Genomic DNA, 27,596 nt, shown 5'->3' with positions numbered 1-27,596 from the left:
GGAGGGTTCTATAGTCCCCTAGTGACTGGGTCCAGCCCTTCATGGGAGAGTCAGACTGGAGGGTTCTATAGTCCCCTAGTGACTGGGTCCAGCCCTTCATGGGAGAGTCAGACTGGAGGGTTCTATAGTCCCCTAGTGACTGGGTCCAGCCCTTCATGGGAGAGTCAGACTGGAGGGTTCTATAGTCCCCTAGTGACTGGGTCCAGCCCTTCATGGGAGAGTGGGACTGGAGGGTTCTATAGTCCCCTAGTGACTGGGTCCAGCCCTTCATGGGAGAGTCAGACTGGAGGGTTCTATAGTCCCCTAGTGACTGGGTCCAGCCCTTCATGGGAGAGTCAGACTGGAGGGTTCTATAGTCCACTAGTGACTGGGTCCAGCCCTTCATGGGAGAGTCAGACTGGAGGGTTCTATAGTCCACTAGTGACTGGGTCCAGCCCTTCATGGGAGAGTCAGACTGGAGGGTTCTATAGTCCCCTAGTGACTGGGTCCAGCCCTTCATGGGAGAGTCAGACTGGAGGGTTCTATAGTCCACTAGTGACTGGGTCCAGCCCTTCATGGGAGAGTGGGACTGGAGGGTTCTATAGTCCCCTAGTGACTGGGTCCAGCCCTTCATGGGAGAGTCAGACTGGAGGGTTCTATAGTCCCCTAGTGACTGGGTCCAGCCCTTCATGGGAGAGTCAGACTGGAGGGTTCTATAGTCCCCTAGTGACTGGGTCCAGCCCTTCATGGGAGAGTCAGACTGGAGGGTTCTATAGTCCACTAGTGACTGGGTCCAGCCCTTCATGGGAGAGTCAGACTGGAGGGTTCTATAGTCCACTAGTGACTGGGTCCAGCCCTTCATGGGAGAGTCAGACTGGAGGGTTCTATAGTCCCCTAGTGACTGGGTCCAGCCCTTCATGGGAGAGTCAGACTGGAGGGTTCTATAGTCCCCTAGTGACTGGGTCCAGCCCTTCATGGGAGAGTCAGACTGGAGGGTTCTATAGTCCACTAGTGACTGGGTCCAGCCCTTCATGGGAGAGTCAGACTAGAGGGTTCTATAGTCCCCTAGTGACTGGGTCCAGCCCTTCATGGGAGAGTCAGACTGGAGGGTTCTATAGTCCACTAGTGACTGGGTCCAGCCCTTCATGGGAGAGTCAGACTGGAGGGTTCTATAGTCCACTAGTGACTGGGTCCAGCCCTTCATGGGAGAGTCAGACTGGAGGGTTCTATAGTCCACTAGTGACTGGGTCCAGCCCTTCATGGGAGAGTCAGACTGGAGGGTTCTATAGTCCCCTAGTGACTGGGTCCAGCCCTTCATGGGAGAGTGGGACTGGAGGGTTCTATAGTCCCCTAGTGACTGGGTCCAGCCCTTCATGGGAGAGTGGGACTGGAGGGTTCTATAGTCCCCTAGTGACTGGGTCCAGCCCTTCATGGGAGAGTCAGACTGGAGGGTTCTATAGTCCCCTAGTGACTGGGTCCAGCCCTTCATGGGAGAGTCAGACTGGAGGGTTCTATAGTCCACTAGTGACTGGGTCCAGCCCTTCATGGGAGAGTCAGACTGGAGGGTTCTATAGTCCCCTAGTGACTGGGTCCAGCCCTTCATGGGAGAGTCAGACTTAGACTGGAGTGGCCCAGTCCTCCAGTCTCCCATCAGTCTAAGATGGACTGATCCATTGGTAATTTACTGGCCTGTCTGGAGGGAGTTAGGGGGGAGGGAGGAATCTGAGCCCCTTCATTCCCCCCTTTCATTTGTCAGTATTTTAGGCCAGCAAAGCGTCTGTCAGAGGCAAGGTATTAGAGGGAGGGAGTGAGTGATGAGTGAGGGAGGGAGGGAGTGATGAGTGAGGGAGGGAGTGAGTGATGAGTCAGAGACTCTTCACTTCTCCGTCCTTCCCCTTTCATATGTCTGTTTTCTAGCTCTCTGTAATGGAAGTTTCATATTCCTCACTCAGATGACGTACCAGACACAGGAAGGGAGACGCTAGTCCTTCATGACAGATTGTTAACATCCAACAGCTCAAAACATATTTTATCCATACAAAAAGTGTAAGAATAAATGCATGGTAATGATGAACAAAATGAAGTTTGATAGATTCTACATTCACAGAGGTGTACAACAGGGCTGTCCAATTTTACATTTACATTTTAGTCATTTAGCAGACGCTCTTATCCAGAGCCACTTACAGTTAGTGAATACATATTTTTTTATACTGGCCCCCCGTGGGAAACGAACCCACAACCCTGGCGTTGCAAACGTCATGCTCTACCAACTGAGCTACATCCCTGCCGGCCATTCCCTCCCCTACCCTGGATGACGCTGGGCCAATTGTGCGCCGCCCATGAGTCTCCCGGTCGCGGCCGGCTGCGACAGAGCCTGGATACGAACCAGGATCTCTAGTGGCACAGTTAGCACTGCGATGCAGTGCCTTAGACCACTGCACCACTCAGGATCTAATCTCCCCAGTTTGATAGATTCTACATTCACAGAGGTGTACAACAGGGCTGTCCAATCTCCCCTTTCAAATCAAATCAAATCAAATCAAATTGTATTGGTCACATGCGCCGAATACAACAGGTGCAGACATCACAGTGAAATGGTTACTTACAGCCCTTAACCAACAGTGCATTTATTTTTAACAAAAAAAGTAAAAATAAAACAACAACAAAAAAAGTGTTGAGAAAAAAAAGAGCAGAAGTAAAATAAAGTGACAGTAGGGAGGCTATATATACAGGGGGGTACCGTTGCAGAGTCAATGTGCGGGGGCACCGGCTAGTTGAGGTAATATGTACATGTGGGTAGAGTTAAAGTGACTATGCATAAATAATTAACAGAGTAGCAGCAGCGTAAAAAGGATGGGGTGGGGGGGCAGTGCAAATAGTCCGGGTAGCCATGATTAGCTGTTCAGGAGTCTTATGGCTTGGGGGTAGAAGCTGTTGAGAAGTCTTTTGGACCTAGACTTGGCACTCCGGTACCGCTTGCCGTGCGGTAGCAGAGAGAACAGTCTATGACTAGGGTGGCTGGAGTCTTTTACAATTTGAGGGCCTTCCTCCTTCTATTTTAGGGCTTCATGAATTATCCCACCTAGCTGTAAGTGGCTCTGGATAAGAGCTTCTGCTAAATGACTAAAATGTAAATGTACAGGTGTAGGATCTTTAATTTGAGCCAGTTTGCTACAGCAGGAAAATAATCCTGCAGAAACAGGAAATGTGAATTATTATATGGATTATAATTAATGGCATTTTTTGTAGGGTTTGATACATTTTATGTTAGGGCAAATCAAATCTGACTTTTTAAAGTGGAAATTAAAAACTTTAAACCTTCAATATACTACAAGTATGCATTTCCTGCTGTGTAGGAAAATCCTCATCAACAGAAGAGTGAACAAATTAAGATCTTACATCTGTAGTTTCCATTAAAGCAGGTCAGGTGTCAAATGATGATCCTTCTCTTGACCCCTGAATGGCAAAGACTGGACTCTTATGGTTCTCTCTCAGGAAGCAGAAAGCCTAAAAACAGTCCATTCAAATCCCCCGAACACCAGCGCATCAGTCCTGACATCATCAATGAAACATGAGGTCATAGCATTAATGCAGTGAACTGTACTGTACTAAATCTGGCCCTGCTTCTCTCTGCTACACACTGTATTTATATTTAATGTGATGTCTCTTCCTATTTATATACACCTGGAGAGGGTGTGTGCATTCCGAATGGAACCCTATACTGTATATAGTGCACTACTTTTGACCAGGGCCCATAGGACTCTTATCAAAGGGTAGTATACTATATAGGGAATAGGGTGCCATTTGGGCCCAATATGTGTAGTCGAGGACCAATGCTTAGACGTCGACATATACATCAGAATACTTCAGGCTGGCATATGGATGACAGGGAAAGGCCAAATGTGTGCAGGGGAAATTATTGTAGATGTTTATGGAAGACAGAAAGTAGAGTAGAAAGCTTTGGAGAGAGAGTTAAGAAGATAGGTCCGACCTTCTAGAACTTCCTAGAAAGTAGAGTAGAAAGCTTTCGAGAGAGGGCTAAGTTAAGAGGTCCGGCCTTCTGGAACTTCCTAGTTCAACGGTAAAGGACGAATGGCTACATGATGGGTCTTTCTGAGAAAAGTGATCAGACATGTGAAATCAGCAAACAGGTGGACGACCACCACCTTGGAAAAGGGTAAAGACCAACCCTGAAATGTACTGAGAGGTGGAGAAACCACATGTCCATGTTTTACTGGACAGCAGTGGAGTGTCTCCCGAGTGGCGCAGCGGTCTAAGGCGCTGCATCGCAGTGCTAGCTGTACCACTAGAGATCCTGGTTCGAATCCAGGCTCTGTCGTAGCCGGGCCGTGACCGGGAGACCCTTAGGGGCGGCGCACAATTGGCCCAGCGTCGTCCAGGGTAGAGGAGGGAATGGCCGGCAGGGATGTAGCTCAGTTGGTAGAGCATGGCGTTTGCAACGCCAGGGTTGTGGGTTCAATTCACACATAATAATGTATGCGCTCGCTAACTGTAAGTCGCTCTGGATAAGAGCGTCTGCTAAATGACTAAAATGTAAATGTGAAGTAGTCAGGGAGGAAGGGCCTGGGTCTGGACCCCACTGTAGTGAGGCCTCATTCAGACATAGGTACCACAGGAGATGATCTGGGTCTGGACTCACTGTAGTGAGGCCTCATTCAGCCATAGGTACCACAGGAGATGACCTGGGTCTGGACCCACTGTAGTGAGGCCTCATTCAGCCATAGGTACCACAGGAGATGACCTGGGTCTGGACCCACTGTAGTGAGGCCTCATTCAGCCATAGGTACCACAGGAGATGATCTGGGTCTGGACCCACTGTAGTGAGGCCTCATTCAGCCATAGGTACCACAGGAGATGACCTGGGTCTGGACCCACTGTAGTGAGGCCTCATTCAGCCATAGGTACCACAGGAGATGATCTGGGTCTGGACCCACTGTAGTGAGGCCTCATTCAGCCATAGGTACCACAGGAGATGATCTGGGTCTGGACCCACTGTAGTGAGGCCTCATTCAGCCATAGGTACCAAAGGAGATGATCTGGGTCTGGACTACAGACAGGAACTGTCCTACCTTCCTGCCTCCTCCTACCTTCCTGCCCCCTCCTACCTTCCTGCCCCTCCTACCTTCCTGCCCCTCCTAGCTTCCTGCCTCTCCTACCTTCCTGCCCCTCCTACCTTCCTACCCCTTCCTGCCCCTCCTACCTTCCTGCCCCCTCCTACCTTCCCTGACAGCCCAGCCTTGTCCTAACAGCATGTTAAACTCTCTTCTCAGATGAACTGCTATTACCACGGAGAGGTGCAGGGACATATCTATTCTGAGGTCAGCCTCACTACCTGCTCAGGTCTCAGGTGAGTGTGTGTATGTGTGTGTGTGTGTGTGTGTGTGTGTGTGTGTGTGAGGGGGGCCTGTGGTGTCATGTCATTAACCCCTTGGTCTATTGCACCTGAACTCTCCAGTGACCAACTAGCCAAGCAGTTAGATCAGCCTGAAGCAGCGGGGCATTCTGATGAACTGTCTCAGCCTCTGTGTTGTTCTGTTTCTCTCTGAGTTACCATATAAACACACCTTAGTGATGAATGGAAATACATCCCTGTGTTAACCATCCAAGACAACAATATACAGTCTGGGTAATGCAAGTCTTTAACCCAGTGAAGAGATGCAAAGCTGAGAAAAGAACCGTTCGGCGTTCACAGATGTCAAGTAGGAGTAGTGATTCTGCTAATATTGCTGGACAACATTAAGGAATGTCCTTCCCAAAAACGTGCCAAAAGTTTTCCCCCCTCTAAGGAGTGATAGGGGTAATTGTTAAGCCCTTGAGTGCATCCCAAATGGCACCCTGTTCCATAAATAGTGCACTACTTTTAACCAAGCCCCATAGGTTCTTGTCAAAAGTAGTGCACTATATAGGGAATAGGGTGCCATTTGGGATGTAAACCCTTGTTTTTTTCAGGCCGGTCCTTTTTCTACCCCCTCGACAACCTGTCTCTGGATAGACAGATGCAGAGGGCTTAGCTTGGCGAGAGCTACGCTGCCCGGCACCAGGGCCAACACAAACTGCTCTTGGTTTCAGTTGGCAGCTATAGTCTGGCTTTGGGCCGATTTAATGTTAAGTTTATGTGGTCGTGAATGTTGTCAGGAGGTTGCTTAAAACTCAAGAGTTTGGCCCAGTCTCAATGGATGAAGATGTCACTTTAAATCACCAATCGCTGTTTTGTACGGTGAAAAAATAAGAGTCACTCATCATGGACAGACGGAGAATGAGAAGCCACAGAGACTATATTACTTTATTACTTATTAAGCCAAATGTCTGCCTGTTGATTTGTTCCCATGAATAACTGTGTCCCTATATTGGCAACGTGACAGTAGCTGTCACGCCCTGACTCTGGGGACTCTTATTTGTTGAGTCAGGGTGTGATTGTCTATGTTGTATTTTCTATGTTTTGATCTAGTATGTGTAGATCTATGTTGGCCGGTGTGGTTCCCAATCAGAGGCAGCTGTCGCTCGTTGTCTCTGATTGGGGACCATACTTAGGCAGCCTATTGGCACTAGTGGGTTGTGGGATCTTGTTCCGTGTGAGGTATGTTGTTTGTGTACCGTGGACTTCACGTTTCGTTTATTGTTTTGTCGCTTGTTTATTCGTTCCAAATAAACATGTATGCGTATCACGCTGCGCCTTGGTCCGTCCCGTCGATGAACGAACGTGACAGTAGTGCCACCCCAAAGTACCTCAATGTTTGAATCAACTATTTATGATGGTAATAAGATCCATTTCCCAACATTCTGTAGAAAAAACATTGACAGACATTTTAGAAATGTACTTCTTCTTCTTCTTCATTGATTGATTGATCGATTAATCAATATCCCTCTTATATTTCCAGGGGCTTCATCTCACTTGAAAACAGATCCTATGTGTTGGAGCCGTCAACTGATCCCTCCAGTGGATCCCACAGGATCTACCGGTCAGAACACCTCAACCTCACACCTGGCTCGTGTGGCCACGGCTTCAACATATCTCTGGCTCCTGGAGACACCCAGAACACCCACAACCAATCAGACAGCCCCTTCAGAGCCTTCAGCACCAGGGTAAGCAGCATACATGTAAAACTATGGCCGTGTTTACACAGGCAGCCCGATTCTGATCTTTTGCCACTAATTGGTCTTTTGACCAATCAGATCAGATCTTTTGCCAATATTTAGGCAAAATATCAGAATTGGGCTGCCTGTTTAAACACAGCCATAGTCTCATAAGCTAAATGTTCAATTTCAACATTTTGCACAAATCAAAGACATACTGTATCTTTAGATATCTCTGGAATGGGTTAGAGATCTTCTAGAATCTTCTAGGAAAACATTAACATGTTCCTTACATCCATCTACAGATACTCAGTAATGTAGGTAAAGGGGGGCCAGTATAAAAAATATATATGTATTCACTAACTGTAAGTCGCTCTGGATAAGAGCGTCTGCTAAATGACTAAAATATAAATGTAAAATGTAAGAGGTAAAGAGATACTAAAGGTAAGAGATAAAGGTAAGAGGTAAAGAGATATTAAAGGTAAGAGATACTCAGTAATGTAGATAAAGGTAAGAGGTAAAGAGATACTAAAGGTAAGAGATACTCAGTAATGTAGATAAAGGTAAGAGGTAAAGAGATACTAAATGTAAGAGATACTCAGAAATGTAGATAAAGGTAAGAGGTAAAGAGATATTCATAGCAGCTATTCATAGCAGACTTTGAAAAGGCATTTGATAAAGTACGACTGGAGTTCATATACAGTATATTTTGGAGAATCTCTTATAAAATGGGTTAAAATCATGTATTGTAACCCTAGGTGTAAAATAGTAAATAATGGCTATTTCTCTGAAAGTATTAAACTGTCAAGAGGAGTAAAACAAGGTTGTCCACTATCGGCATATCTGTTTATTATGGCCATCGAGATGTTAGCTATTAAAATCAGATCCAACAATAATATCAGGGGATTATAAATCCAGGGCTTAAAAACAAAGGTGTCATTGTACGCTGATGATTCATGTTTTATTTTAAATCCACAACTTGAATCCCTCCACAGCCTCATGGAGGATCTAGATACATTTTCTAACCTCTCTGGATTACAACCAAATTATGACAAATGTACTATATTACGTATTGGATCACTAAAAAATACTATTTTTACATTACCATGTAGTTTACCAATAAAATGGTCTGATGGTGATGTGGATATACTCGTATCCCAAATGAAATAAATGATCTCACTTCAATACATTTTAATAGAAAGTTAGCAAAAATAGATAAGATCTTGCTACCATGGAAAGGTAAATACCTGTCTATTTGTGGATAAATCACACTGATTAACTCTTTAGTATTATCCCAGTTTACCTATTTGCTTATGGTCTTGTCTACGCCTAGCGAACACTTTTTGAAATTATATGAGAAAAAAATATTCAATTTAATTTGGAACGGCAAGCCAGACAAAATTAAACGGACCTATTTATATAATGAGTATGAATTCGTAGGACAGAAATGATTAAATATTAAAGCATTAGACCTATCACTAAAAGCTTCAGTCATACAAAAGTTATACTTAAATCCGAACTGGCTCTCTAGCAAATTAGTTAGATTGTCTCACCCTATGTTCAAGAATGGCCTTTTTCCCTTTATTCAGATTACAACCTCTCACTTTCAGTTATTTGAAAAGGAAATCATCTCCCAAATATCACTATTTTCTAAAACAAGCCATAGAAAGTTGGTTGCAATTTAAATTTAATCCTCCAGAAACGACAGAACAAATAATGCAATGAATATTGTGGTAAAAACTCAAATATCCCAATTGATAAAAAAAACATTATTTTTTGAAAAAATGTTTTACAAAGTTATAATCTTCGTAAATGATATCATCGGTAGGACTGGTGGAGTTATGTCGCACATGCAGCTAACAAAAACATATGGGAATGTCTGCTCCTTACGAGTCTCCCAGTCCCTGCCCCTGAAAAGCATCCCCATAGTATGATGCTGCCACCACCATGCTTCACGGTAGGGATGGTGTTAGACGGGTGATGAGCTGTGCCTGGTTTTCTCCAGACATAGCGCTTTGCATTCAGGCCAAAGAGTTCAATTTTTGTCTCATCAGACCACAGAATCTTTTGCCTTACGCTCTGTCTTTCACATGCCTTTTTGCGAACTCCACGCGTGCTGTCATGTGCCTTTTTCTCAGGAGTGGCTTCCGTCTGGCCACTCTCCCATGAAGCCCAGATTTGGTGAAGTGCTGTAGAGACTGTTGTCCTTCTGGCAGGTTCTCCCATCTCAGCCAAGGAACTCAGTAGTTCTGTCAGAGTGTGTTACTCACTCCTCTCGGAAGAGGGAACGCAACACCCTGCTACAACTCAACTCTCCGTGGGGTGAAAGAGGTATGGGACTGTAGGTGTGAGTAAGGATGACAAAAGGCAGCGAAATACCGTTAACAGGGAATTTATTCCTTCGCACGGTAAGTTTGGGGAAAAGGGGGCTGGACGGAACCAAAGCAAATAAAGTAAATATCAAAGCCCCCTCTCCTACCTTACCTGCCAACCCACTACTTACTTAACTAGCACCACCTGGTGCACTAACCAAAATACAGGGGATGGTCCGCCCAGGTCTTTCCTAGTGTGCATAGACAGTTAACTTCTACGGGTAATGTATGCCCGCGGGCCTCTTGCCTAAGCACTCCCTAGGTGCCTTCCCCTTCCCCCCTTGGGAACAAATGAAACAAAAATAGCACAAACTGGTTCACAACAAAACCTGAGAAAAAAAACGAACTCAGGACATTAAATAAACTCTCTGAACAACAAACTAACACAAAACATTACAATCAGCTCTCACAGCAACAACTACACAGTACATACCAAATGTCTTAGCAACAACCAACATGCTATAACTCTCAGCCATTAGCACTCTCTCTCATCTCTGGTTCCTCCCCCCCCTTCTGAGCAACAGAACTGGGGCTTATATAGCTTCAGAAGGAGTTGGTAATTGGAGACAGCTGCGTCCTGACGAGGGCGCGGGGTCAGCTCTCCAATCATCAATGTTCATTGACCAATCAGCTGCTTGTTGGGGAATTTCAGGAACCCATTTCCTGAAATACATACATGAAAATACACAAACCAACACTGGGGAACGTAACAGAGTGGTAAATGGGTTCTTGGACACCTCCTTGACCAAGGTCCTTCTTTCCCGGTTGCTCAGTTTGGTCGGACGGCCAGCTCTAGGCAGAGTCTGGGTAATTCCATATTTTTTCCATTTCCCAGTGATGGAGACCACTCTTTGAAACTTTCAACACTCTATAAATTGTTCCTTGGACATCATGGTATAGTTTCTGCTCTGACATGCACTGTCAACCGTGGGACCTTTTATAGACAGGTGTGTTTCTTTCTAAATCATGTCCAAACAATTGAATTGTACACAGGTGGACTCCAATCAAGTTGTAGTGACATCTCAAGGATGATCAAAGGAAATTGGATGCACCTGAGCTCAATTTCGAGTATCATAGCAAAGGGTCTGAATACTTATGTAAATAAGGTATTTCTGTTTTTTATTTTTAATACATTTGCAAAAAAAAATTTAAAACCTGTTTTTACTTTGTCATTATGCGATATTGTGTGTAGATTGCTAAGGATGTTTATTTATTTCATCCATTTTTAGAATAAGGCTGTTATGTAACAAAACGTGGAAAAAGTCAAGGGGTCTGAATACTTTCCGAAGGCACTGCATATGTTACTGAGTTGCTGCCATTCGCCGGGCTCCATTCACGGAAAACAGTTCATGATTCACGTTGTTTAACGTGTGCCCAATTTAAAGTGTGCATGGAAGTTGGACACGTCTGTTTTAGACAAAAAATGTATGTCATGTGGTAACTATGAGGAAGCCAGTTACATTGGTATTAGCCGGGCGTTGGTGTTAAGTTGCCATATTGGTCTGTTCCAGGAAATGTACTTCAGGTATATAATGGGCTCCTTTTTGGAAACGTAAGTCAGTTCTGTTTTAGAATTCAAGCGGGGAGGCTGCTGAGCCAGGGACACCCACCCCCAACCTGTAAGGGCTATGGAAGCTACAGGGGTAAGCCTGTTTTAATCTTAATGCGGTTCGTTGTTTTGTGTGAGAAGTAAGTCTTTGTCTACCTGTTTTGTCTTGGAAAATATTAATCACACGGCTATCACTATTGAACACTGTGAATAAATATGGACACCCCTTTGCACCAGAAACCTTCTGCCTCCTTCTGAATATCTGCCCTTAAGACCACATCCCTACGTCACCTGTCTCACAGACAGAGAGATACTGTAGGTGTCCTGTACTGTCTATGATTGGAGGAGATCGGGAGGGTGGGAGAGGCTTAGGAATGGGGTTAGGTATGAGATCAATTACCAACTGTAACAGGTGCGTCTGGGATTTGTCCCTATGATTAAAAGCTGTTGGTTCTATTCTCTGTTTTATCACTGAAGATAATGACGCCTAGACTATTTATCACTGAAGATAATGACGCCTGGTCTATTCTGTTTAGCTGTGGTTTCAGTGCCTCTGCCAACGTGGTGCCGTATGCAGCTATAGAACAGAATATAATGTAATAGATCCCTAATAGTTCCGTATGCAGCTATAGAACAGAATATAATGTAATAGATCCATAATAGTTCCGTATGCAGCTATAGAACAGAATATAATGTAATAGATCCCTAATAGTTCCGTATGCAGCATCCATAGCGGTGATAGTACGAGGGAACTCTGTTCCACAACGCGGATAAACCACATAAACCTTGTTGACGAGCTGTTGACCTTGACTTTCAAACCATTGCTAGATTGTGATGGTCGTCATCTCACCTCTCGACAAGGATCTCTGTTTTTACTGCATCGTCTAACAGCCAACGCCTTAGTTGAGCCTTTGATGATAAGCGTAGAGAGAGAGAGAGAGAGAGGGTCTAAAGATGACAGGCAGCTATTGTTTAGTCTCACTCTGAATTCTGATGCCTGAACTGAAGGAGATGTGACATGAAGACACACACACACACACACACACACTCACACGCACACACACTCACGCACACTCACACACACACACACACACTCACGCACACTCACACTCACGCACACACACACACACACTCACACACACACACACACACGCACACACGCACACACGCACACACGCACACAGGAACTCCCAGAAAGGGAGACCACCATTCCTATGATTTCAAGATATTTAGTAAAATATGCTTTTATTCTCCTGGCTAAGTGATGTTCATTTACATTTACATTTACGTCATTTAGCAGACGGTCTTATCCAGAGCGACTTACAAATACCTTATAGCCAGTGGGATAACCACTTTACAATGTTTTTTTTTTTTTGGGGGTTTTTTTTTAAGGAGTAAAGGGGGGGTAGAAGGATTACTTTATCCTATCCCAGGTATTCCTTAAAGAGGTGGGGTTTCAAATGTCTCCGGAAGGTGGTGAGTGACTCCGCTGTCCTGGCGTCGTGAGGGAGCCATTGTTCCACCATTGGGGTGCCAGAGCAGCGAACAGTTTTGACTGGGCTGAGCGGGAACTATGCTTCTGCAGAGGTAGGGAGCCAGCAGGCCAGAGGTGGATGAACGCAGTGCCCTCGTTTGGGTGTAGGGACTGATTAGAGCCTGAAGGTACGGAGGTGCCGTTCCCTCACAGCTCCGTAGGCAAGCACCATGGTCTTGTAGCAGATGCGAGCTTCAACTGGAAGCCAGTGGAGTGTGCGGAGGAGCGGGATGACGTGAGAGAACTTGGAAAGGTTGAACACCAGACGGGCTGCGTGCATTCTGGATGAGTTGTAGGGGTTTAATGGCACAGGCAGGGAGCCCAGCCAACAGCGAGTGCAGTAATCCAGACGGGAGATGACAAGTGCCTGGATTAGGACCTGTGCCGCTTCCTGTGTAAGGCAGGGTCGTACTCTCCGAATGTTGTAGAGCATGAACCTACAGGATCGGGTCACCGCCTTGATGTTAGCGGAGAACGACAGGGTGTTGTCCAGGGTCACGCCAAAGCTCTTCGCACTCTGGGAGGAGGACACAACGGAGTTGTCAACCGTGATGGCGAGATCATGGAACGGGCAGTCCTTCCCGGGAGGAAGAGCAGCTCCGTCTTGCCGAGGATTCAGCTTGAGGTGGTGATCCGTCATCCATACTGATATGTCTGCCAGACATGCAGAGATGCGATTCGCCACCTGGTTATCAGAAGGGGGAAAGGAGAAGATTAGTTGTGTGTCGTCAGCGTAGCAATGATAGGAGAGGCCATGTGAGGATATGACAGAGCCAAGTGACTTGGTGTATAGCGAGAATAGAAGAGGGCCTAGAACTGAGCCCTTGGGGACACCAGTGGTGAGAGCACGTGGTGCGGAGACAGCTTCTCGCCACGCCACTTGGTAGGAGTGACCGGTCAGGTAGGACGCAATCCAAGAGTGAGCCGCGCCGGAGATGCCCAGCTCAGAGAGGGTGGAGAGGAGGATCTGATGGTTCACAGTATCAAAGGCAGCAGACAGGTCTAGAAGGACAAGAGCAGAGGAGAGAGAGTTAGCTTTAGCAGTGCGGAGAGCCTCCGTGACACAGAGAAGAGCAGTCTCAGTTGAATGACCAGTCTTGAAACCTGACTGGTTTGGATCAAGAAGGTAATTCTGAGAGAGATAGCAAGAGAGTTGGCTAAAGACGGCACGCTCAAGAGTTTTGGAGAGAAAAAGAAAGAAGGGATACTGGTCTGTAGTTGTTGACATCAGATGGATCGAAAGTGTTGGTTTTTGAGAAGGGTGCAACTCTCGCTCTCTTGAAGACGGAAGGGACATAGCCAGCGGTCAAGGATGAGTTGATCAGCGAGGTGAGGTAAGGGAGAAGGTCACCGGAGATGGTCTGGAGAAGAGAGGAGGGGATAGGGTCAAGCGGGCAGGTTGTTGGGCGGCCTGCCGTCACAAGTCGCAAGATTTTATCTGGAGAGAGGGGGGGATTCAGCAGGGAGGAGAATGTGGCAAAGAGCTTCCTAGGGTTAGAGGCGGATGCTTGGAATTTAGAGTGGTAGAAAGTGGCCTTAGCAGCAGAAACAGATGAAGAAAATGTAGAGAGGGAAAAGATGCCAGGTCCGCAGGGAGTCTAGTTTTCTTCCATTTCCGCTCAGCTGCCCGGAGCTCTGTTCTGTGAGCTCGCAGTGAGTCATCAAGCCACGGAGCTGGAGGGGAGGACCGAGCCGGCCGGGAGGATAGGGGACATAGAGAGTCAAAGGATGCAGAAAGGGAGGAGAGGAGGGTTGAGGAGGCAGAATCAGGAGATTGGAGGGAGAAGGATTGAGCAGAGGGAAGAGATGATAGGATGGAAGAGGGTTGCGACGGCGCATTACATTTACATTACATTTTAGTCATTTAGCAGACGCTCTTATCCAGAGCGACTTACAGTTAGTGAATGCATACATTTATTTTTATTTTTTCCTACCCCCTGTGGGAATCGAACCCACAACCCTGGCGTTACAAACGCCATGCTCTATCAACTGAGCTACATCCCTGCCGGCCATACCCTCCCCTACCCTGGACGACGCTGGGCCAATTGCGCGCCGCCCCATGGGTCTCCCGGTCGCGCCCGGCTGCGACAGAGCCTGGATTCGAACCAGGATCTCTAGTGGCACAGCTAGCACTGCGATGCAGTGCCTTAGACCACTGAGCCACTCGGGAGACATTACCATCTGTGTAGGGGCAGAGTGAGTAGTGTTGGAGGAGAGGGAGAGAGAAAAGGATACAAAGTAGTGGTCGGAGACTTGGAGGGAAGTTGCAGTGAGATTAGTAGAAGAACAGCATCTAGTGAAGATGAGGTCAAGCGTATTGCCTGCCTTGTGAGTAGGGGGGGACGGTGAGAGGGTGAGGTCAAAAGAGGAGAGGAGTGGAAAGAAGGAGGCAGAGAGAAATGAGTCAAATGTAGACGTAGGGAGGTTGAAATCCCCCAGAACTGTGAAGGGTGAGCCATCCTCAGGAAAGGAACTTGTCAAGGCGTCAAGCTCATTGATGAACTCTCCAAGGGAACCTGGAGGGCGATAGATGACAAGGATATTAAGCTTAAATGGGCTAGTGACTGTGACAGCATGGAATTCAAATGAGGAGATAGACAGATGGGTCAGGGGGAAAATGGAGAACGTCCACTTGGGAGAGATGAGGATTCCTGTGCCACCACCCCGCTGACCAGATGCTCTCGGGGTATGCGAGAACACATGGTCAGACGAGGAGAGAGCAGCAGGAGTAGCAGTGTTTTCAGTGGTAATCCATGTTTCGTCAGCGCCAAGAAGTCGAGGGACTGGAGGGTAGCATAGGCTGAGATGAACTCTGCCTTGTTGGCAGCAGAACGGCAGTTCCAGAGGCTGCCTGAGACCTGGAACTCCACGTGGGTCGTGCGTGCAGGGACCACCAGGTAAGATAGGCAGCAGCCACGCGGTGTGAGGCGTTTGTGTAGCCTATGCGGAGAGGAGAGAACAGGGATAGGCAGAGGCATAGTTGACAGGCTGCAGCAGATGGCTACAATAATGCAGAGGAGATCGGAATGAAATGAACTAAACATCTGGGAAAGGAGAGAGCTCCCAAATATAACTCTCCCAACTTCCACCTCAGAAACTATAATTGTTGTAAACTACAGCGGTTCAATGTTTTCTAGGAATAGACTAACTTAGTTTATTCAGCTAGCCAACTAGGTACAGTATTATTCCGTGAAAAACGTCCGGGCACCTCGTCATAAGACGCCACAGCCAGCTAGCATGCCGGTCTCCAACAGCACGGTTTAGCGCCAATACTCAGCCACAACAAACCACCAGTGTATCAACACGCAAGCAGATCGTTCGTGTCCGTGTCTAACGTTGTGGGTTAGTCCCGACAGCTTGAGCGAGTCCGTCGTCAACTTATTCAGCCAGTTAGTTAGCTAGAATAGTTAGCAAACTAGCTAGCCATTGCTTTCAGACAAAGAAGAACCCCTCCTTTCACGGCAGGAACACACAGAGAGAGCCAAACTAACGTTAACTAGTCACCCATGTCCCGAATTCCTTGAACGACTCGGGCTATCAATATGTAAAAAACAAAACACAAGTGTAGGTTATGACTTACCCCTAGCAGCTACTGTTAGCTAGCCAAGTGCAAAGCTAGCCACTGAATTGACTCAGCCAGTTCGCGTCTGTTCGGCTCGGTCGTTCCAGCTATTGTTTACTAGTAGCTATCCAGGTAGCAACAAGCTAGCTAAATTTCAAGCACAGTAGCCACTTGCTACCTAACGTTAACGGTTCAGACAATGAGGTTAGAAAACAGCTGAATGGTAGGCAGTTCTTGTATGTAATTATTGTAGGCAGCCAGCTGGCGTAATTACAAGCACTCTCAGGCGTGAAACAACTATACCGTTGCTAATAGCTACTCGCCAGCTAGTCCAGGTGGTGAGTTAGCTAGCTAGCTAGCTTCGTGCTACACCCGGCACCGCCGAATACAGTACTAACCTACAATAGTTACATACAACAACCCACGATACCTACCTACAATAACTAACTACAATCTAAATACATAGTTTAAGCCTTACTCGACAAAGCACAAGCTATGTATAAAGTCAAACTTACCCGACGCCAAGCTTACCCGACGACCCTCCCTCAGAGGGTTAATTCAAATAAGGCTAAAATTAAAATGTACCATCTCTCCCTCTCCTTCTCCTTTTATCTGATGACATTGTCCACTTCATTCACTCTGCTCTCCTATCTAGCTGATGTCAGGGTAGAGGAAAGTGGCTCCTAAAGTTATAGAGGTAGAGGATGGTCATTGATGTCTGTCCCAAATGGCCTCCTTTTCCCTGTGTAGTGCACTATAAAGGGAATAGGGTACCATTTGGGACGCAGACCTTGTATCCAACCACTGTTGATGCAATAAAGGATAACTGGAAGATGTCACGTGTTCCCCAGAGAGAGACAGTCCAGAGAGAGACAGTCCAGAGAGAGACAGTCCAGAGAGAGACAGTCCAGAGAGAGACAGTCCAGAGAGAGACAGTCCAGAGAGAGACAGAGTCCAGAGAGAGACAGAGTCCAGAGAGAGACAGAGTCCAGAGGGAGACAGAGCCCAGAGGGAGACAGAGCCCAGAGGGAGACAGCCCAGAGGGAGACAGCCCAGAGGGAGACAGCCCAGAGGGAGACAGCCCAGAGGGACAGAGTCCAGAGAGAGACAGTCCAGAGAGAGACAGAGTCCAGAGAGAGACAGAGTCCAGAGAGAGACAGAGTCCAGAGAGAGACAGAGTCCAGAGGGAGACAGCCCAGAGGGAGACAGCCCAGAGGGAGACAGCCCAGAGGGAGACAGCCCAGAGGGACAGAGTCCAGAGAGAGACAGTCCAGAGAGAGACAGTCCAGAGAGAGACAGCCCAGAAAGAGACAGTCCAGAGGGAGACAGTCCAGACGGAGACAGTCCAGAGGGACAGTCCAGAGGGACAGTCCAGAGGGACAGGGTCCAGAGGGACAGGGTCCAGAGGGACAGTCCAGAGAGAGAGAGTCCAGAGAGAGACAGTCCAGAGAGAGACAGTCCAGAGGGAGACAGTCCAGAGGGAGACAGTCCAGAGGGAGACAGTCCAGAGAGAGACAGTCCAGAGAGAGACAGTCCAGAGGGACAGTCCAGAGGGAGACAGTCCAGAGAGACAGTCCAGAGGGAGACAGTCCAGAGAGAGACAGTCCAGAGAGAGACAGTCCAGAGGGACAGTCCAGAGGGACAGTCCAGAGGGACAGTCCAGAGAGACAGTCCAGAGAGAGACAGTCCAGAGAGAGACAGTCCAGAGGGAGACAGTCCAGAGAGACAGGTTCCAGGGCTTTATGAGCTCCAGTACGATGGCGATGGTGAAAATAAAACCTATAGAAGAAAAAAAAAGGTACTAATGTTACTGTCCCCACTTCAACAGATACATACTAACATCCTGTTACTGTCCCCACTTCAACAGATACATACTAACATCCTGTTACTGTCCCCACTTCAACAGATACATACTAACATCCACATCATGGGGTGGCAGTGGGGTGGCAGGAGGATGGCAGGAGGATGGCAGGAGGATGGCAGGAGGATGGCAGGAGGATGGCAGGAGGATGGCAGGGATATAGAGGGTCTTGGTTTTCATCTCACACACCAGGAGAAAGGAATTAGTCGCTCTGGGCTCTGGTTAAAAGTAGTGCACTATGTAGGGAATAGGGTGCCATTTGGGACTCAGCCCAGGTGTTGTTCAGGTGTATTGACTGGTTTGGCTGTGATATACCTCTGCCCTTTTTAGAGAGCCACGGTGAAGTGTGTCCTCTTGGTGTCCTGAAAGATAAAAGTATCTCTCTCTCTCTCTCTCTCCCTCTCTCTCTCTCTTTCGATATCCCTCTCTCCCTTCCTCTCTCTTCATCTCACCCTCCTCCCTCCCTCCCTCTCTCCCCTTCTCTTTCTCTCTTCCTCCATCCCATCTCTCCCCCCACCCCCTCCTCACCTCTCTCTCTCCCTCCTTTCCTTCCCCCCACAGCACAGGAGACATGCCCAGAGCACCACCAAGTATGTGGAGCTTATCATCGTAGCGGACAACAGAGAGGTGAGCACCAGGGGTGACCTGGGATGACCTTTCACCTTCCGCTGTCACATATCACAGGATCAGAGGTCACGGGCCAGAGGTCATGACCTGTCACCCCCAGAGACACACATCAGACTCCCTGCCCAGTTCTATTATCGTCTGTGATGTGATATGATGTGTATTTATATTTGTTTTTTTAAATAAAGCTGTGTCCCTGTTAGGTATTTGACCATCTGACTTACAGGTGGGCTCTCTCCCACTAGTCCCACTATGCTGCATGTGTTCTGAGAGAGGGCAGACAGAGGGAGAGTGGAGAGTGGGAGAGTGGGAGAGTGGGAGAGTGGGAGAGTGGGAGAGTGGAGAGTGGGAGAGTGGAGAGTGGAAGAGTGGAAGAGTGGGAGAGTGGAAGAGTGGAAGAGTGGAAGAGTGGAAGAGTGGGAGAGTGGGAGAGTGGGAGAGTGGAAGAGTGGAAGAGTGGAGAGGGAAGAGTGGAAGAGTGGAAGAGTGGGAAGAGTGGGAGAGTGGGAGAGTGGGAGAGTGGGAGAGTGGGAGAGTGGGAGAGTGGGAGAGTGGGAGAGTGGGAGAGTGGAAGAGTGGGAGAGTGGGAAGAGTGGGAGAGTGGGAGAGTGGGAGTGGGAGAGTGGGAGAGTGGGAGAGTGGAAGAGGAGAGTGGGAGAGTGGGGAGAGTGGGAGAGTGGGAGAGTGGGAGAGTGGAGAGTGGGAGAGTGGGAGAGTGGGAGAGTGGAAGAGTGGGAGAGTGGGAGAGTGGGAGAGTGGGAGAGTGGAAGAGTGGGAGAGTGGGAGAGTGGGAGAGTGGGAGAGTGGGAGAGTGGGAGAGTGGGAGAGTGGGAGAGTGGAAGAGTGGGAGAGTGGGAGAGTGGGAGAGTGGGAGAGTGGGAGAGTGGGAGAGTGGGAGAGTGGGAGAGTGGGAGAGTGGGAGTGGGAGAGTGGGAGAGTGGAGAGTGGGAGAGTGGGAGAGGGAGAGTGGGAGAGTGGGAGAGTGGGAGAGTGGGAGAGTGGGAGAGTGGGAGAGTGGGAGAGTGGGAGAGTGGGAGAGTGGGAGAGTGGGAGAGTGGGAGAGTGGGAGAGTGGGAGAGTGGGAGAGTGGGACTCAATTCAATGGCTTTATTGGCATGGGAAACGTGTGTTAACATTGCCAAAGCAAGTGAAGTAGATAGTAAACAGAAGTGAAATAAACAATAAATATTAACAGTAAACATTACACTCACAGAAGTTCCAAAAGAATAAAGACATTTCAAATGTCATATTATGTATATATACAGTGTTGTAACAATGTGCAAATAGTTAAAGTACAAAAGGGAAAATAAATCAACATAAATATGGGTTGTATTTACAATTGTGTTTGTTCTTCACTGGTTGCCCTTTTCTTGTGGCAACAGGTCACAAGTCTTGCAGCTGTGATGGCACACTGTGGTATTTCACCCAATAGATAAGGGAGTTTATCAAAATTGGATTTGTTTTCGCATTCTTTTGGTCTGTGTAATCTGAGGGAAATATGTCTCTCTAATACTGGATAAGAGCGTCTGCTAAATGACTTAAATGTAATATGGTCATACATTTGGCAGCTCAGTTTCCACCTCATTTTGTGGGCAGTGTGCACATAACCTGCCTTCTCTTGAGAGGCAGGCTTCTCTTGTCTTCTCTTGTCTCTCACTGACAGTAAATGAAGGTCAGTGTGACAGAGCCCCAGTAATTATGCAGTTAAGACCTTTTATTTGATGTTATCGACTGTGATGATTGACATTTATTGAGCACAGACTGAGAGAGAGTCACAGACTGAGAGAGAGTCACAGACTGAGAGAGAGTCACAGACTGAGAGAGAGTCACAGACTGAGAGAGAGTCACAGACTGAGAGAGAGTCACAGACTGAGAGAGAGTCACAGACTGAGAGAGAGTCACAGACTGAGAGAGAGTCACAGACTGAGAGAGAGTCACAGACTGAGAGAGAGTCACAGTATCATGATGCCTTTGGCAACTATATCAGTTCGACTTAAAGCAGCACAGTATACTGACCTGCTATTTCTTCTTCTTCTTCTTCTTTCTTCTTCTTTCTTCTTCTTTCTTCTTCTTTCTTCTTCTTCTTCTTCTTCTTTTTCTTTTTCTTTTTCTTCTTCTTCTTCTTCTTCTTCTTCTTCTTCTTCTTCTTCTTCTTCTTCTTCTTCTTCTTCTTCTTCTTCTTCTTCTTCTTTCTTCTTCTTCTTTCTTCTTCTTCTTCTTTCTTCTTTCTTCTTTCTTCTTTCTTCTTCCTCAGTTCCAGAAACAAGGGAAGGATGTGGAGAAGGTCAAACAGAGGCTGGCTGAGATCGCCAATTATGTGGACAAGGTAACGACCGAATCAATATCCAGGCTGTGTCCCAAATGGTACCCTATTCACTAGTGCACTACTTTTGACCAGGGCCCGTAGGGATTAGGGTGTCATTTAGGATGCAGGCCCAGTCAGATATGAGCTGAGCCCAGATGGAATATGATTTATCGAATGGGTCTCTCTCAGCCTGTTATGAATGAACTGACCTGAGAGTACAGAATGATTCAATTATGAACAGATGATTGGTTCTATAAGTCCACTGAGAGCCAGTGTGGAGATGACATTAATATGGAACGTAATATGACATAGATGAGGGTTTGAATACGATCAACCATTTATTATTACTGTTGTCAAGTCAAAGACAGATCTTATTAACAGTTTGCTGAGGTTTGAAGGTTTTTAAATTAGGAGTTTAGAAGGTTTGCTGTGGTACATTGAAGTCTATCATACCACTAGCATACCTCTTCCTCTCTCCTCTCTCTCTCTCTCGCTCTCTCTTCCTCTCTCTCTCTCTCTCTCTCTCTCTCTCTCTCTCTCTCTCTCTCTCTCTCTCTCTCTCTCTCTCTACCTCTCTACCTCTCTACCTCTCTCTCTCTCGCTCTCCTTCTCTCTCGCTCTCTCTCTCTCTCTCTCTCTCTCCTCTCTCTCTCTCTTTCTCTCTCTCTCTCTCTACCTCTCTCTCTTCCTCAGTTCTACCGTGCCCTGAACATCCGTGTAGCTCTGGTGGGGTTGGAGGTGTGGAGCGACCAGGATAGGTGTCCTATCACCCAGGATCCCTTCACCACCCTGCATGAGTTCCTAGACTGGAGGAAACTCAAACTGCTGCCCAACAGGCCTCACGATAATGCACAGCTAGTCAGGTAACTACTACTACTATTATACTACTATTATACTACTATTCAACTACTGTACTGCTACTATACTATTATACTACTACTATACTACTACTATACTACTACTGCACTACTAATATACTACTATTATACTACTATTCAACTACTGTACTGCTACTATACTATTATACTACTACTATACTACTACTGCACTACTAATATACTACTATTATACTACCATACTACTGCTATAATATTATACTACTACTATACTACTATTATACTACCATTCTACTGCTATAATATTATACTACTACTATACTACTATTATACTACCATTCTACTGCTATAATATTATACTACTACTATACTACTATTATACTACCATACTACTGCTATAATATTATAATACTACTATACTACTATATTACTAATACTATAGTAGTATGGTAGTATTTGAAAGCCAAGTATTTGAAAGCCAAGTTAACAAAGGGATCACTGACCATTTCGAATCCCACCGTACCTTCTCCGCTATGCAATCCGGATTCCGAGCTGGTCACGGGTGCACCTCAGCCACGCTCAAGGTCCTAAACGATATTATAACCGCGATCGATAAAAGACAGTACTGCGCAGCCGTCTTCATCGACCTGGCCAAGGCTTTCGACTCTGTCAACCACCGCATTCTTATTGGCAGATTAAATAGCCTTGGTTTCTCTTATGACTGCCTCGCCTGGTTCACCAACTACTTCTCAGATAGAGTTCAATGTGTCAAATCGGAGGGCCTGTTGTCTGGACCTCTGGCCGTCTCTATGGGGGTGCCACAGGGTTCAATTCTCGGGCCGACTCTATTCTCTGTGTAAATCAATGATGTCGCTCTTGCTGCTGGTGATGCTCGGATCCACCTCTATGCGGACGACACCATTTTGTATACATCTGGCCCTTCATTGGACACTGTGTTAACAAACCTCCAAACGAGCTTCAATGCCATACAACACTCCTTCAGTAGCCTCCAACTGCTCTTAAACACTAGTAAAACTAAATGCATGCTCTTCAACCGAACGCTGCTTGCACCCGCCCACCCGACTAGAATCACTACTCTCGGCGGGTCTGACCTAGAGTATGTGGACAACTACAAATACCTAGGTGTCTGGTTAGACTGTAAATTCTCCTTCCAGACTCACATTAAGAATCTCCAATTCAAAGTTAAATCTAGAATCGGCTTCCTATTTCGCAACAAAGCCTCCTTTACTCATGCTGCCAAACATGCCCTCGTAAAACTGACTATCCTACCGATCCTTGACTTCGGCGATGTCATTTACAAAATAGCCTCCAACACTCTACTCAGCAAATTGGATGTAGTCTATCACAGTGCCATCCGTTTTGTCACCAAAGCCCCATATACTACCCACCATTGTGACCTGTACGCTGTTGTTGGCTGGCCCTCACTACATATTCATCGCCAAACCCACTGGCTCCAGGTCATCTATAAATCACTGCTAGGCAAATCCCCGCCTTATCTTAGCTCACTGGTCACCATAGCAACACCCACCCGTAGTCTGCGCTCCAGCAGGTATATCTCACTGGTCATCCCCAAAGCCAACACCTCCTTTGGCCGCCATTCCTTCCAGTTCTCTGCTGCCAATGACTGGAACGAACTGCAAAAATCTCTGAAGCTGGAGATAAGCATCAGTTGTCAGAGCAGCTTACCGATCACTGCACCTGTACACAGCCCATCTGTAATTAGCCCACCCAACTACCTCATCCCCATATTGTTATTTATTTTGCTCATTTTGCACCCCAGTATCTCTATTTGCACATCATCTTTTGCACATTTATCATTCCAGTGTTAATACTAAATTGTAATTATTTTGCACTATGGCCTATTTATTGCCTTACCTCCATAACTTACTACATTCGCACACACTGTATATATATTTTCTTTTGTATTTTTTACTTTATGTTTTGTTTTACCCCATATGTAACTCTGTGTTGTTGTTTTTATCGCACTGCTTTGCTTTATCTTGGCCAGGTCGCAGTTGTAAATGAGAACTTGTTCTCAACTGGCTTCTTACCTGGTTAAATAAAGGTGAAAATATAAAACCAAAAATATATATATACTACTACTATACTACTACTGCACTACTACTATACTACTATACAAATAATATACTACTACTATTCTACTACTGTACTACTATTAAACTACTATACTACTACTATACTACTACTGCTATACTACTACTATACTAATACTATACTACTACTGTACTACTATTATACTACTATACACAGTTAGTCAGGTAGCTATTTTACACAGCCATTACTGCAGACTATCCATTAGGGCTGGGATTAATTCCATTTCAGAAAGTACCCTTGACCCAAACCCAGGTTGTCATACCCATAGAAATAGAATCACTATTACACCATTTCTATGGTCAAACCCTCGCCAGTCAACCTCACATATGTAGCTTAAGAAACAAGGTTCATGAAATCAATAATTTGCTAGAAACAGATGACATTCATATTCTGACTATCTCTGAAACTCACTTAGATAATACATTTGATGATACAGTGGTAGCAGTACAAGGTTATAACATTTACAGAAATGATAGAAATGCCAACGGTGGAGGTGTAGCTGTTTATATTCAGAACCACATTCCTGTGAAGATTAGAGACGATCTCATGTTAAATACTGTTGAAGTAATATGGCTACAGGTTCATCGGCCTCACCTAAAGCCCATTCTGGTGGGAAGCTGCTATAGACCACCAAGTGCTAACAGTCAGTATCTGGATGACATGTGTGAAATGCTTGATAATGTATGTGATATCAATAGAGAGGTATACCTTCTCGGTGATTTAAATATTGACTGGCTTTCATCAGGCTGCCCACTCAAGAGAAAGCTTCAAACTGTAACCAGTTCCTGCAACCTGGTTCAGGTTATCAGTCAACCTACCAGGGTTAGTAGCCATATCGAGGAAAATCAAAGTTCCAAAGGCTGGGCCTAATATTGTGTATAAGAGGTCATACAATACGTTTTGTGGTGATTCCTATGTTGTCGATGTAAAGAATATAAGTTGGTCCATAGTGTGTAATGAGGAGCAGACAGACGCTGCACTTGACACATATATGAAATGGAGACAAAAGGAATGGTAAATAAGTCCAACCGATTGGCAAACGTACTGCACATTGAGAAATCACGTGACTAAACTGAATAAAAAGAAGAAGAAACTACACTATGAAACAAAGATAAATGACATAAAGAATGATAGTAAAAAGCTTTGGAGCACCTTAAATGAAATTTTGGGAAAAAAGGCAAACTCAGCTCCATCATTCATTGAATCAGATGGCTCATTCATCACAAAACCAACTGATATTGCCAACTACTTTAATAATTCCGTAAAGTGAGTGTGGAAGAGGTGAAAAAATTATTGTTGTCTATTAACAATGACAAGCCACCGGGGTCTGACAACTTGGATGGAAAATTACTGAGGATAATAGTGGACGATTTTTGCCACTCCTATTTGCCATATTTTCAATTTAAAAGCCTACTAGAATGTGTGTGCCCTCAGGCCTTGGAGGGAAGAAAAAGTCATTCCGCTACCCAAGAATAGTAAAGCCCCCTTTACTGGCTCAAATAGCCGACCAATTAGCCTGTTACCAACCCTTAGTAAACTATAGGAAAAAATAGTGTTTGACCAGATACAATGCTATTTTACAGTAAACAAATTGACAACAAACTTTCAGCATGCTTATAGAGAAGGACATTCAACAAGCACAGCACTTACACAAATGACTGATGATTGGCTGAGAGAAATTGATGATAAAAAGATTGTGGGGGCTGTTTTGTTAGACTTCAGTGCAGCTTTTGACATTATCGATCATAGTCTGCTGCTGGAAAAATGTATGTGTTATGGCTTTACACCCCCTGCTATAATGTGGATAAAGAGTTACTTGTCTAACTGTCACGCCCTGACTTATGGGACTCTAGTATGTTGAGTCAGGGTCTGGAGATCTATGTTAGAATTTCTATGTTTACTTTCTAGGTGTTGTATTTCTATGTTTGGCCCGGTGTGGTTCCCAATCAGAGACAGCTGTCGCTCGTTGTCTCTGATTGGGGATCATACTTAGGCAGCCTGTTTGCAATCATTAGTTGTGGGATCTTGTTCCGTGTATAGGCTTGTATGGTGTTTAGCCTGAGGACGTCACGTTACGTTGTTTTGTTGTTTTGTTTTGTTCGTGTGTTTATTTTATAAAATAAACATGTATGCATTTCACGCTGCGCCTTGGTCTGACCCGTCCTTTAACGACCGTGACACTAACAGAACACAGAGGGTGTTCTTTAATGGAAGCCTCTCAAACTTAATCCAGGTAGAATTAGGAATTCCCCAGGGCAGCTGTCTAGGCCCATTACTTTTTTCCATCTTTACTAACGACATGCCACTTGGGCTTTGAGTGTCTATGTATGAGGATGACTCAACACTATACACGTCAGCTGCTACAGCAACTGAAATAACTGCAACACTTAATAAAGAGTTGCAGTTAGTTTCGGAATGGGTGGCAAGGAATAAGTTAGTCCTGAATATTTCCTAAACTAAAAGCATTGTATTTGGGACAAATCATTTACTAAACCCTAAACCTCAACTACATCTCATAATGAATAATGTTGAAATTGAGCAAGTTGAGGAGACTAAACTGCTTGGAGTAACTCAGGATTGTAGACTGTCAAGGTCAAAACATATTGATACAACAATAGCTAGGATGGGGAGAAGTCTGTCCATAATAAAGCACTGCTCTGCCTTCTTAACAGCACTATCAACAAGGCAGGTCCTACAGGCTCTAGTTTTGTCGCACCTAGACTACTGTTCAGTAGTGTGGTCAGGTGCCACAAGGAGGGACTTACAGTTGGCTCAGAACAGGGCAGCACGGCTGGCCCTTAAAAGTACACGGAGAGCTAACATTAATGACATGCATGTCAATCTCTCCTGGCTCAAAGTGGAAGAGAGATTGACTTCATCACTGCTTGTTTTTTTAAGAGGTGTAGACAAGCTGAATGTACCGAGCTGTCTGTTTGGAATGCTGGCACACAGCTCGGACGCCCATGCATACCCCACGAGACATGCCACCAGAGGTCTCTTCACAGTCCCCAAGTCCAGAACAGACTACGGGAAACGCACAGTACTACATAGAGCCATGACTACATGGAACTCTATTCCACATCATGTAACTCAGTCAAGCAGTAGAATAGGATTTAATTAAACAGATAAAACTACACTTTATGGAACAACACGGACTGTGAAGAGACACAGGCACACACAGCATTCGCAAACACATGCTAACACACGCACTCTACACACACACATTTTAATATGGTTATTTTGCTGTATTGTTGATTTTGTATTGTAAATATGTTATAGTAGAGTAGTGTCTAATAAGGTGTTGTGTTATGGATTGTTTTATTGTATGTAAATTGTGGTTGGACCCCAGGAAGAGTAGCTGCTGCCTTGGCAGGAACTAATGGGGATCCGTAATAAACCCCAGGAAGAGTAGCTGCTGCCTTGGCAGGAACTAATGGGGATCCATAATAAACCCCAGGAAGAGTAGCTGCTGCCTTGGCAGGAACTAATGGGGATCCATAATAAACCCCAGGAAGAGTAGCTGCTGCCTTGGCAGGAACTAATGGGGATCCATAATAAACCCCAGGAAGAGTAGCTGCTGCCTTGGCAGGAACTAATCGGGATCCATAATAAACCCCAGGAAGAGTAGCTGCTGCCTTGGCAGGAACTAATGGGGATCCGTAATAAATACAAATACATGCAGAGAGGGATACTGTAAATGTTAGTTGTTGCTACAAGCCCACTAATGTTTCCTCTCCTGCTAC

The 27,596-nt window shown here is 45.8% G+C and overlaps 1 protein-coding gene across 1 annotated transcript in view; it reads left to right on the top strand.

Annotated features, from left to right (window-relative positions):
- Positions 1-27,596, top strand: part of LOC121572624 (disintegrin and metalloproteinase domain-containing protein 12-like) — a gene marked incomplete at its 3' end in the record, with an annotated part of 147,567 nt that overhangs the window by 80,074 nt on the left and 39,897 nt on the right. Inside the window, exons 5-9 of the mRNA XM_045214301.1 lie at positions 5,271-5,347; positions 6,879-7,083; positions 18,514-18,579; positions 20,831-20,902; positions 21,575-21,744. Of these exons, the coding sequence (XP_045070236.1) occupies positions 5,271-5,347; positions 6,879-7,083; positions 18,514-18,579; positions 20,831-20,902; positions 21,575-21,744 (590 nt within the window). The remainder of the gene's footprint in view (positions 1-5,270; positions 5,348-6,878; positions 7,084-18,513; positions 18,580-20,830; positions 20,903-21,574; positions 21,745-27,596) is intronic.

Source organism: Coregonus clupeaformis, unplaced genomic scaffold, assembly GCF_020615455.1.
Source record: "Coregonus clupeaformis isolate EN_2021a unplaced genomic scaffold, ASM2061545v1 scaf0232, whole genome shotgun sequence".
Taxonomy (NCBI): Eukaryota; Metazoa; Chordata; class Actinopteri; order Salmoniformes; family Salmonidae; genus Coregonus; species Coregonus clupeaformis.
The sequence above is the reverse complement of the archived record's forward strand: the minus strand, read 5'-3'. Positions and strand labels throughout refer to the sequence as shown.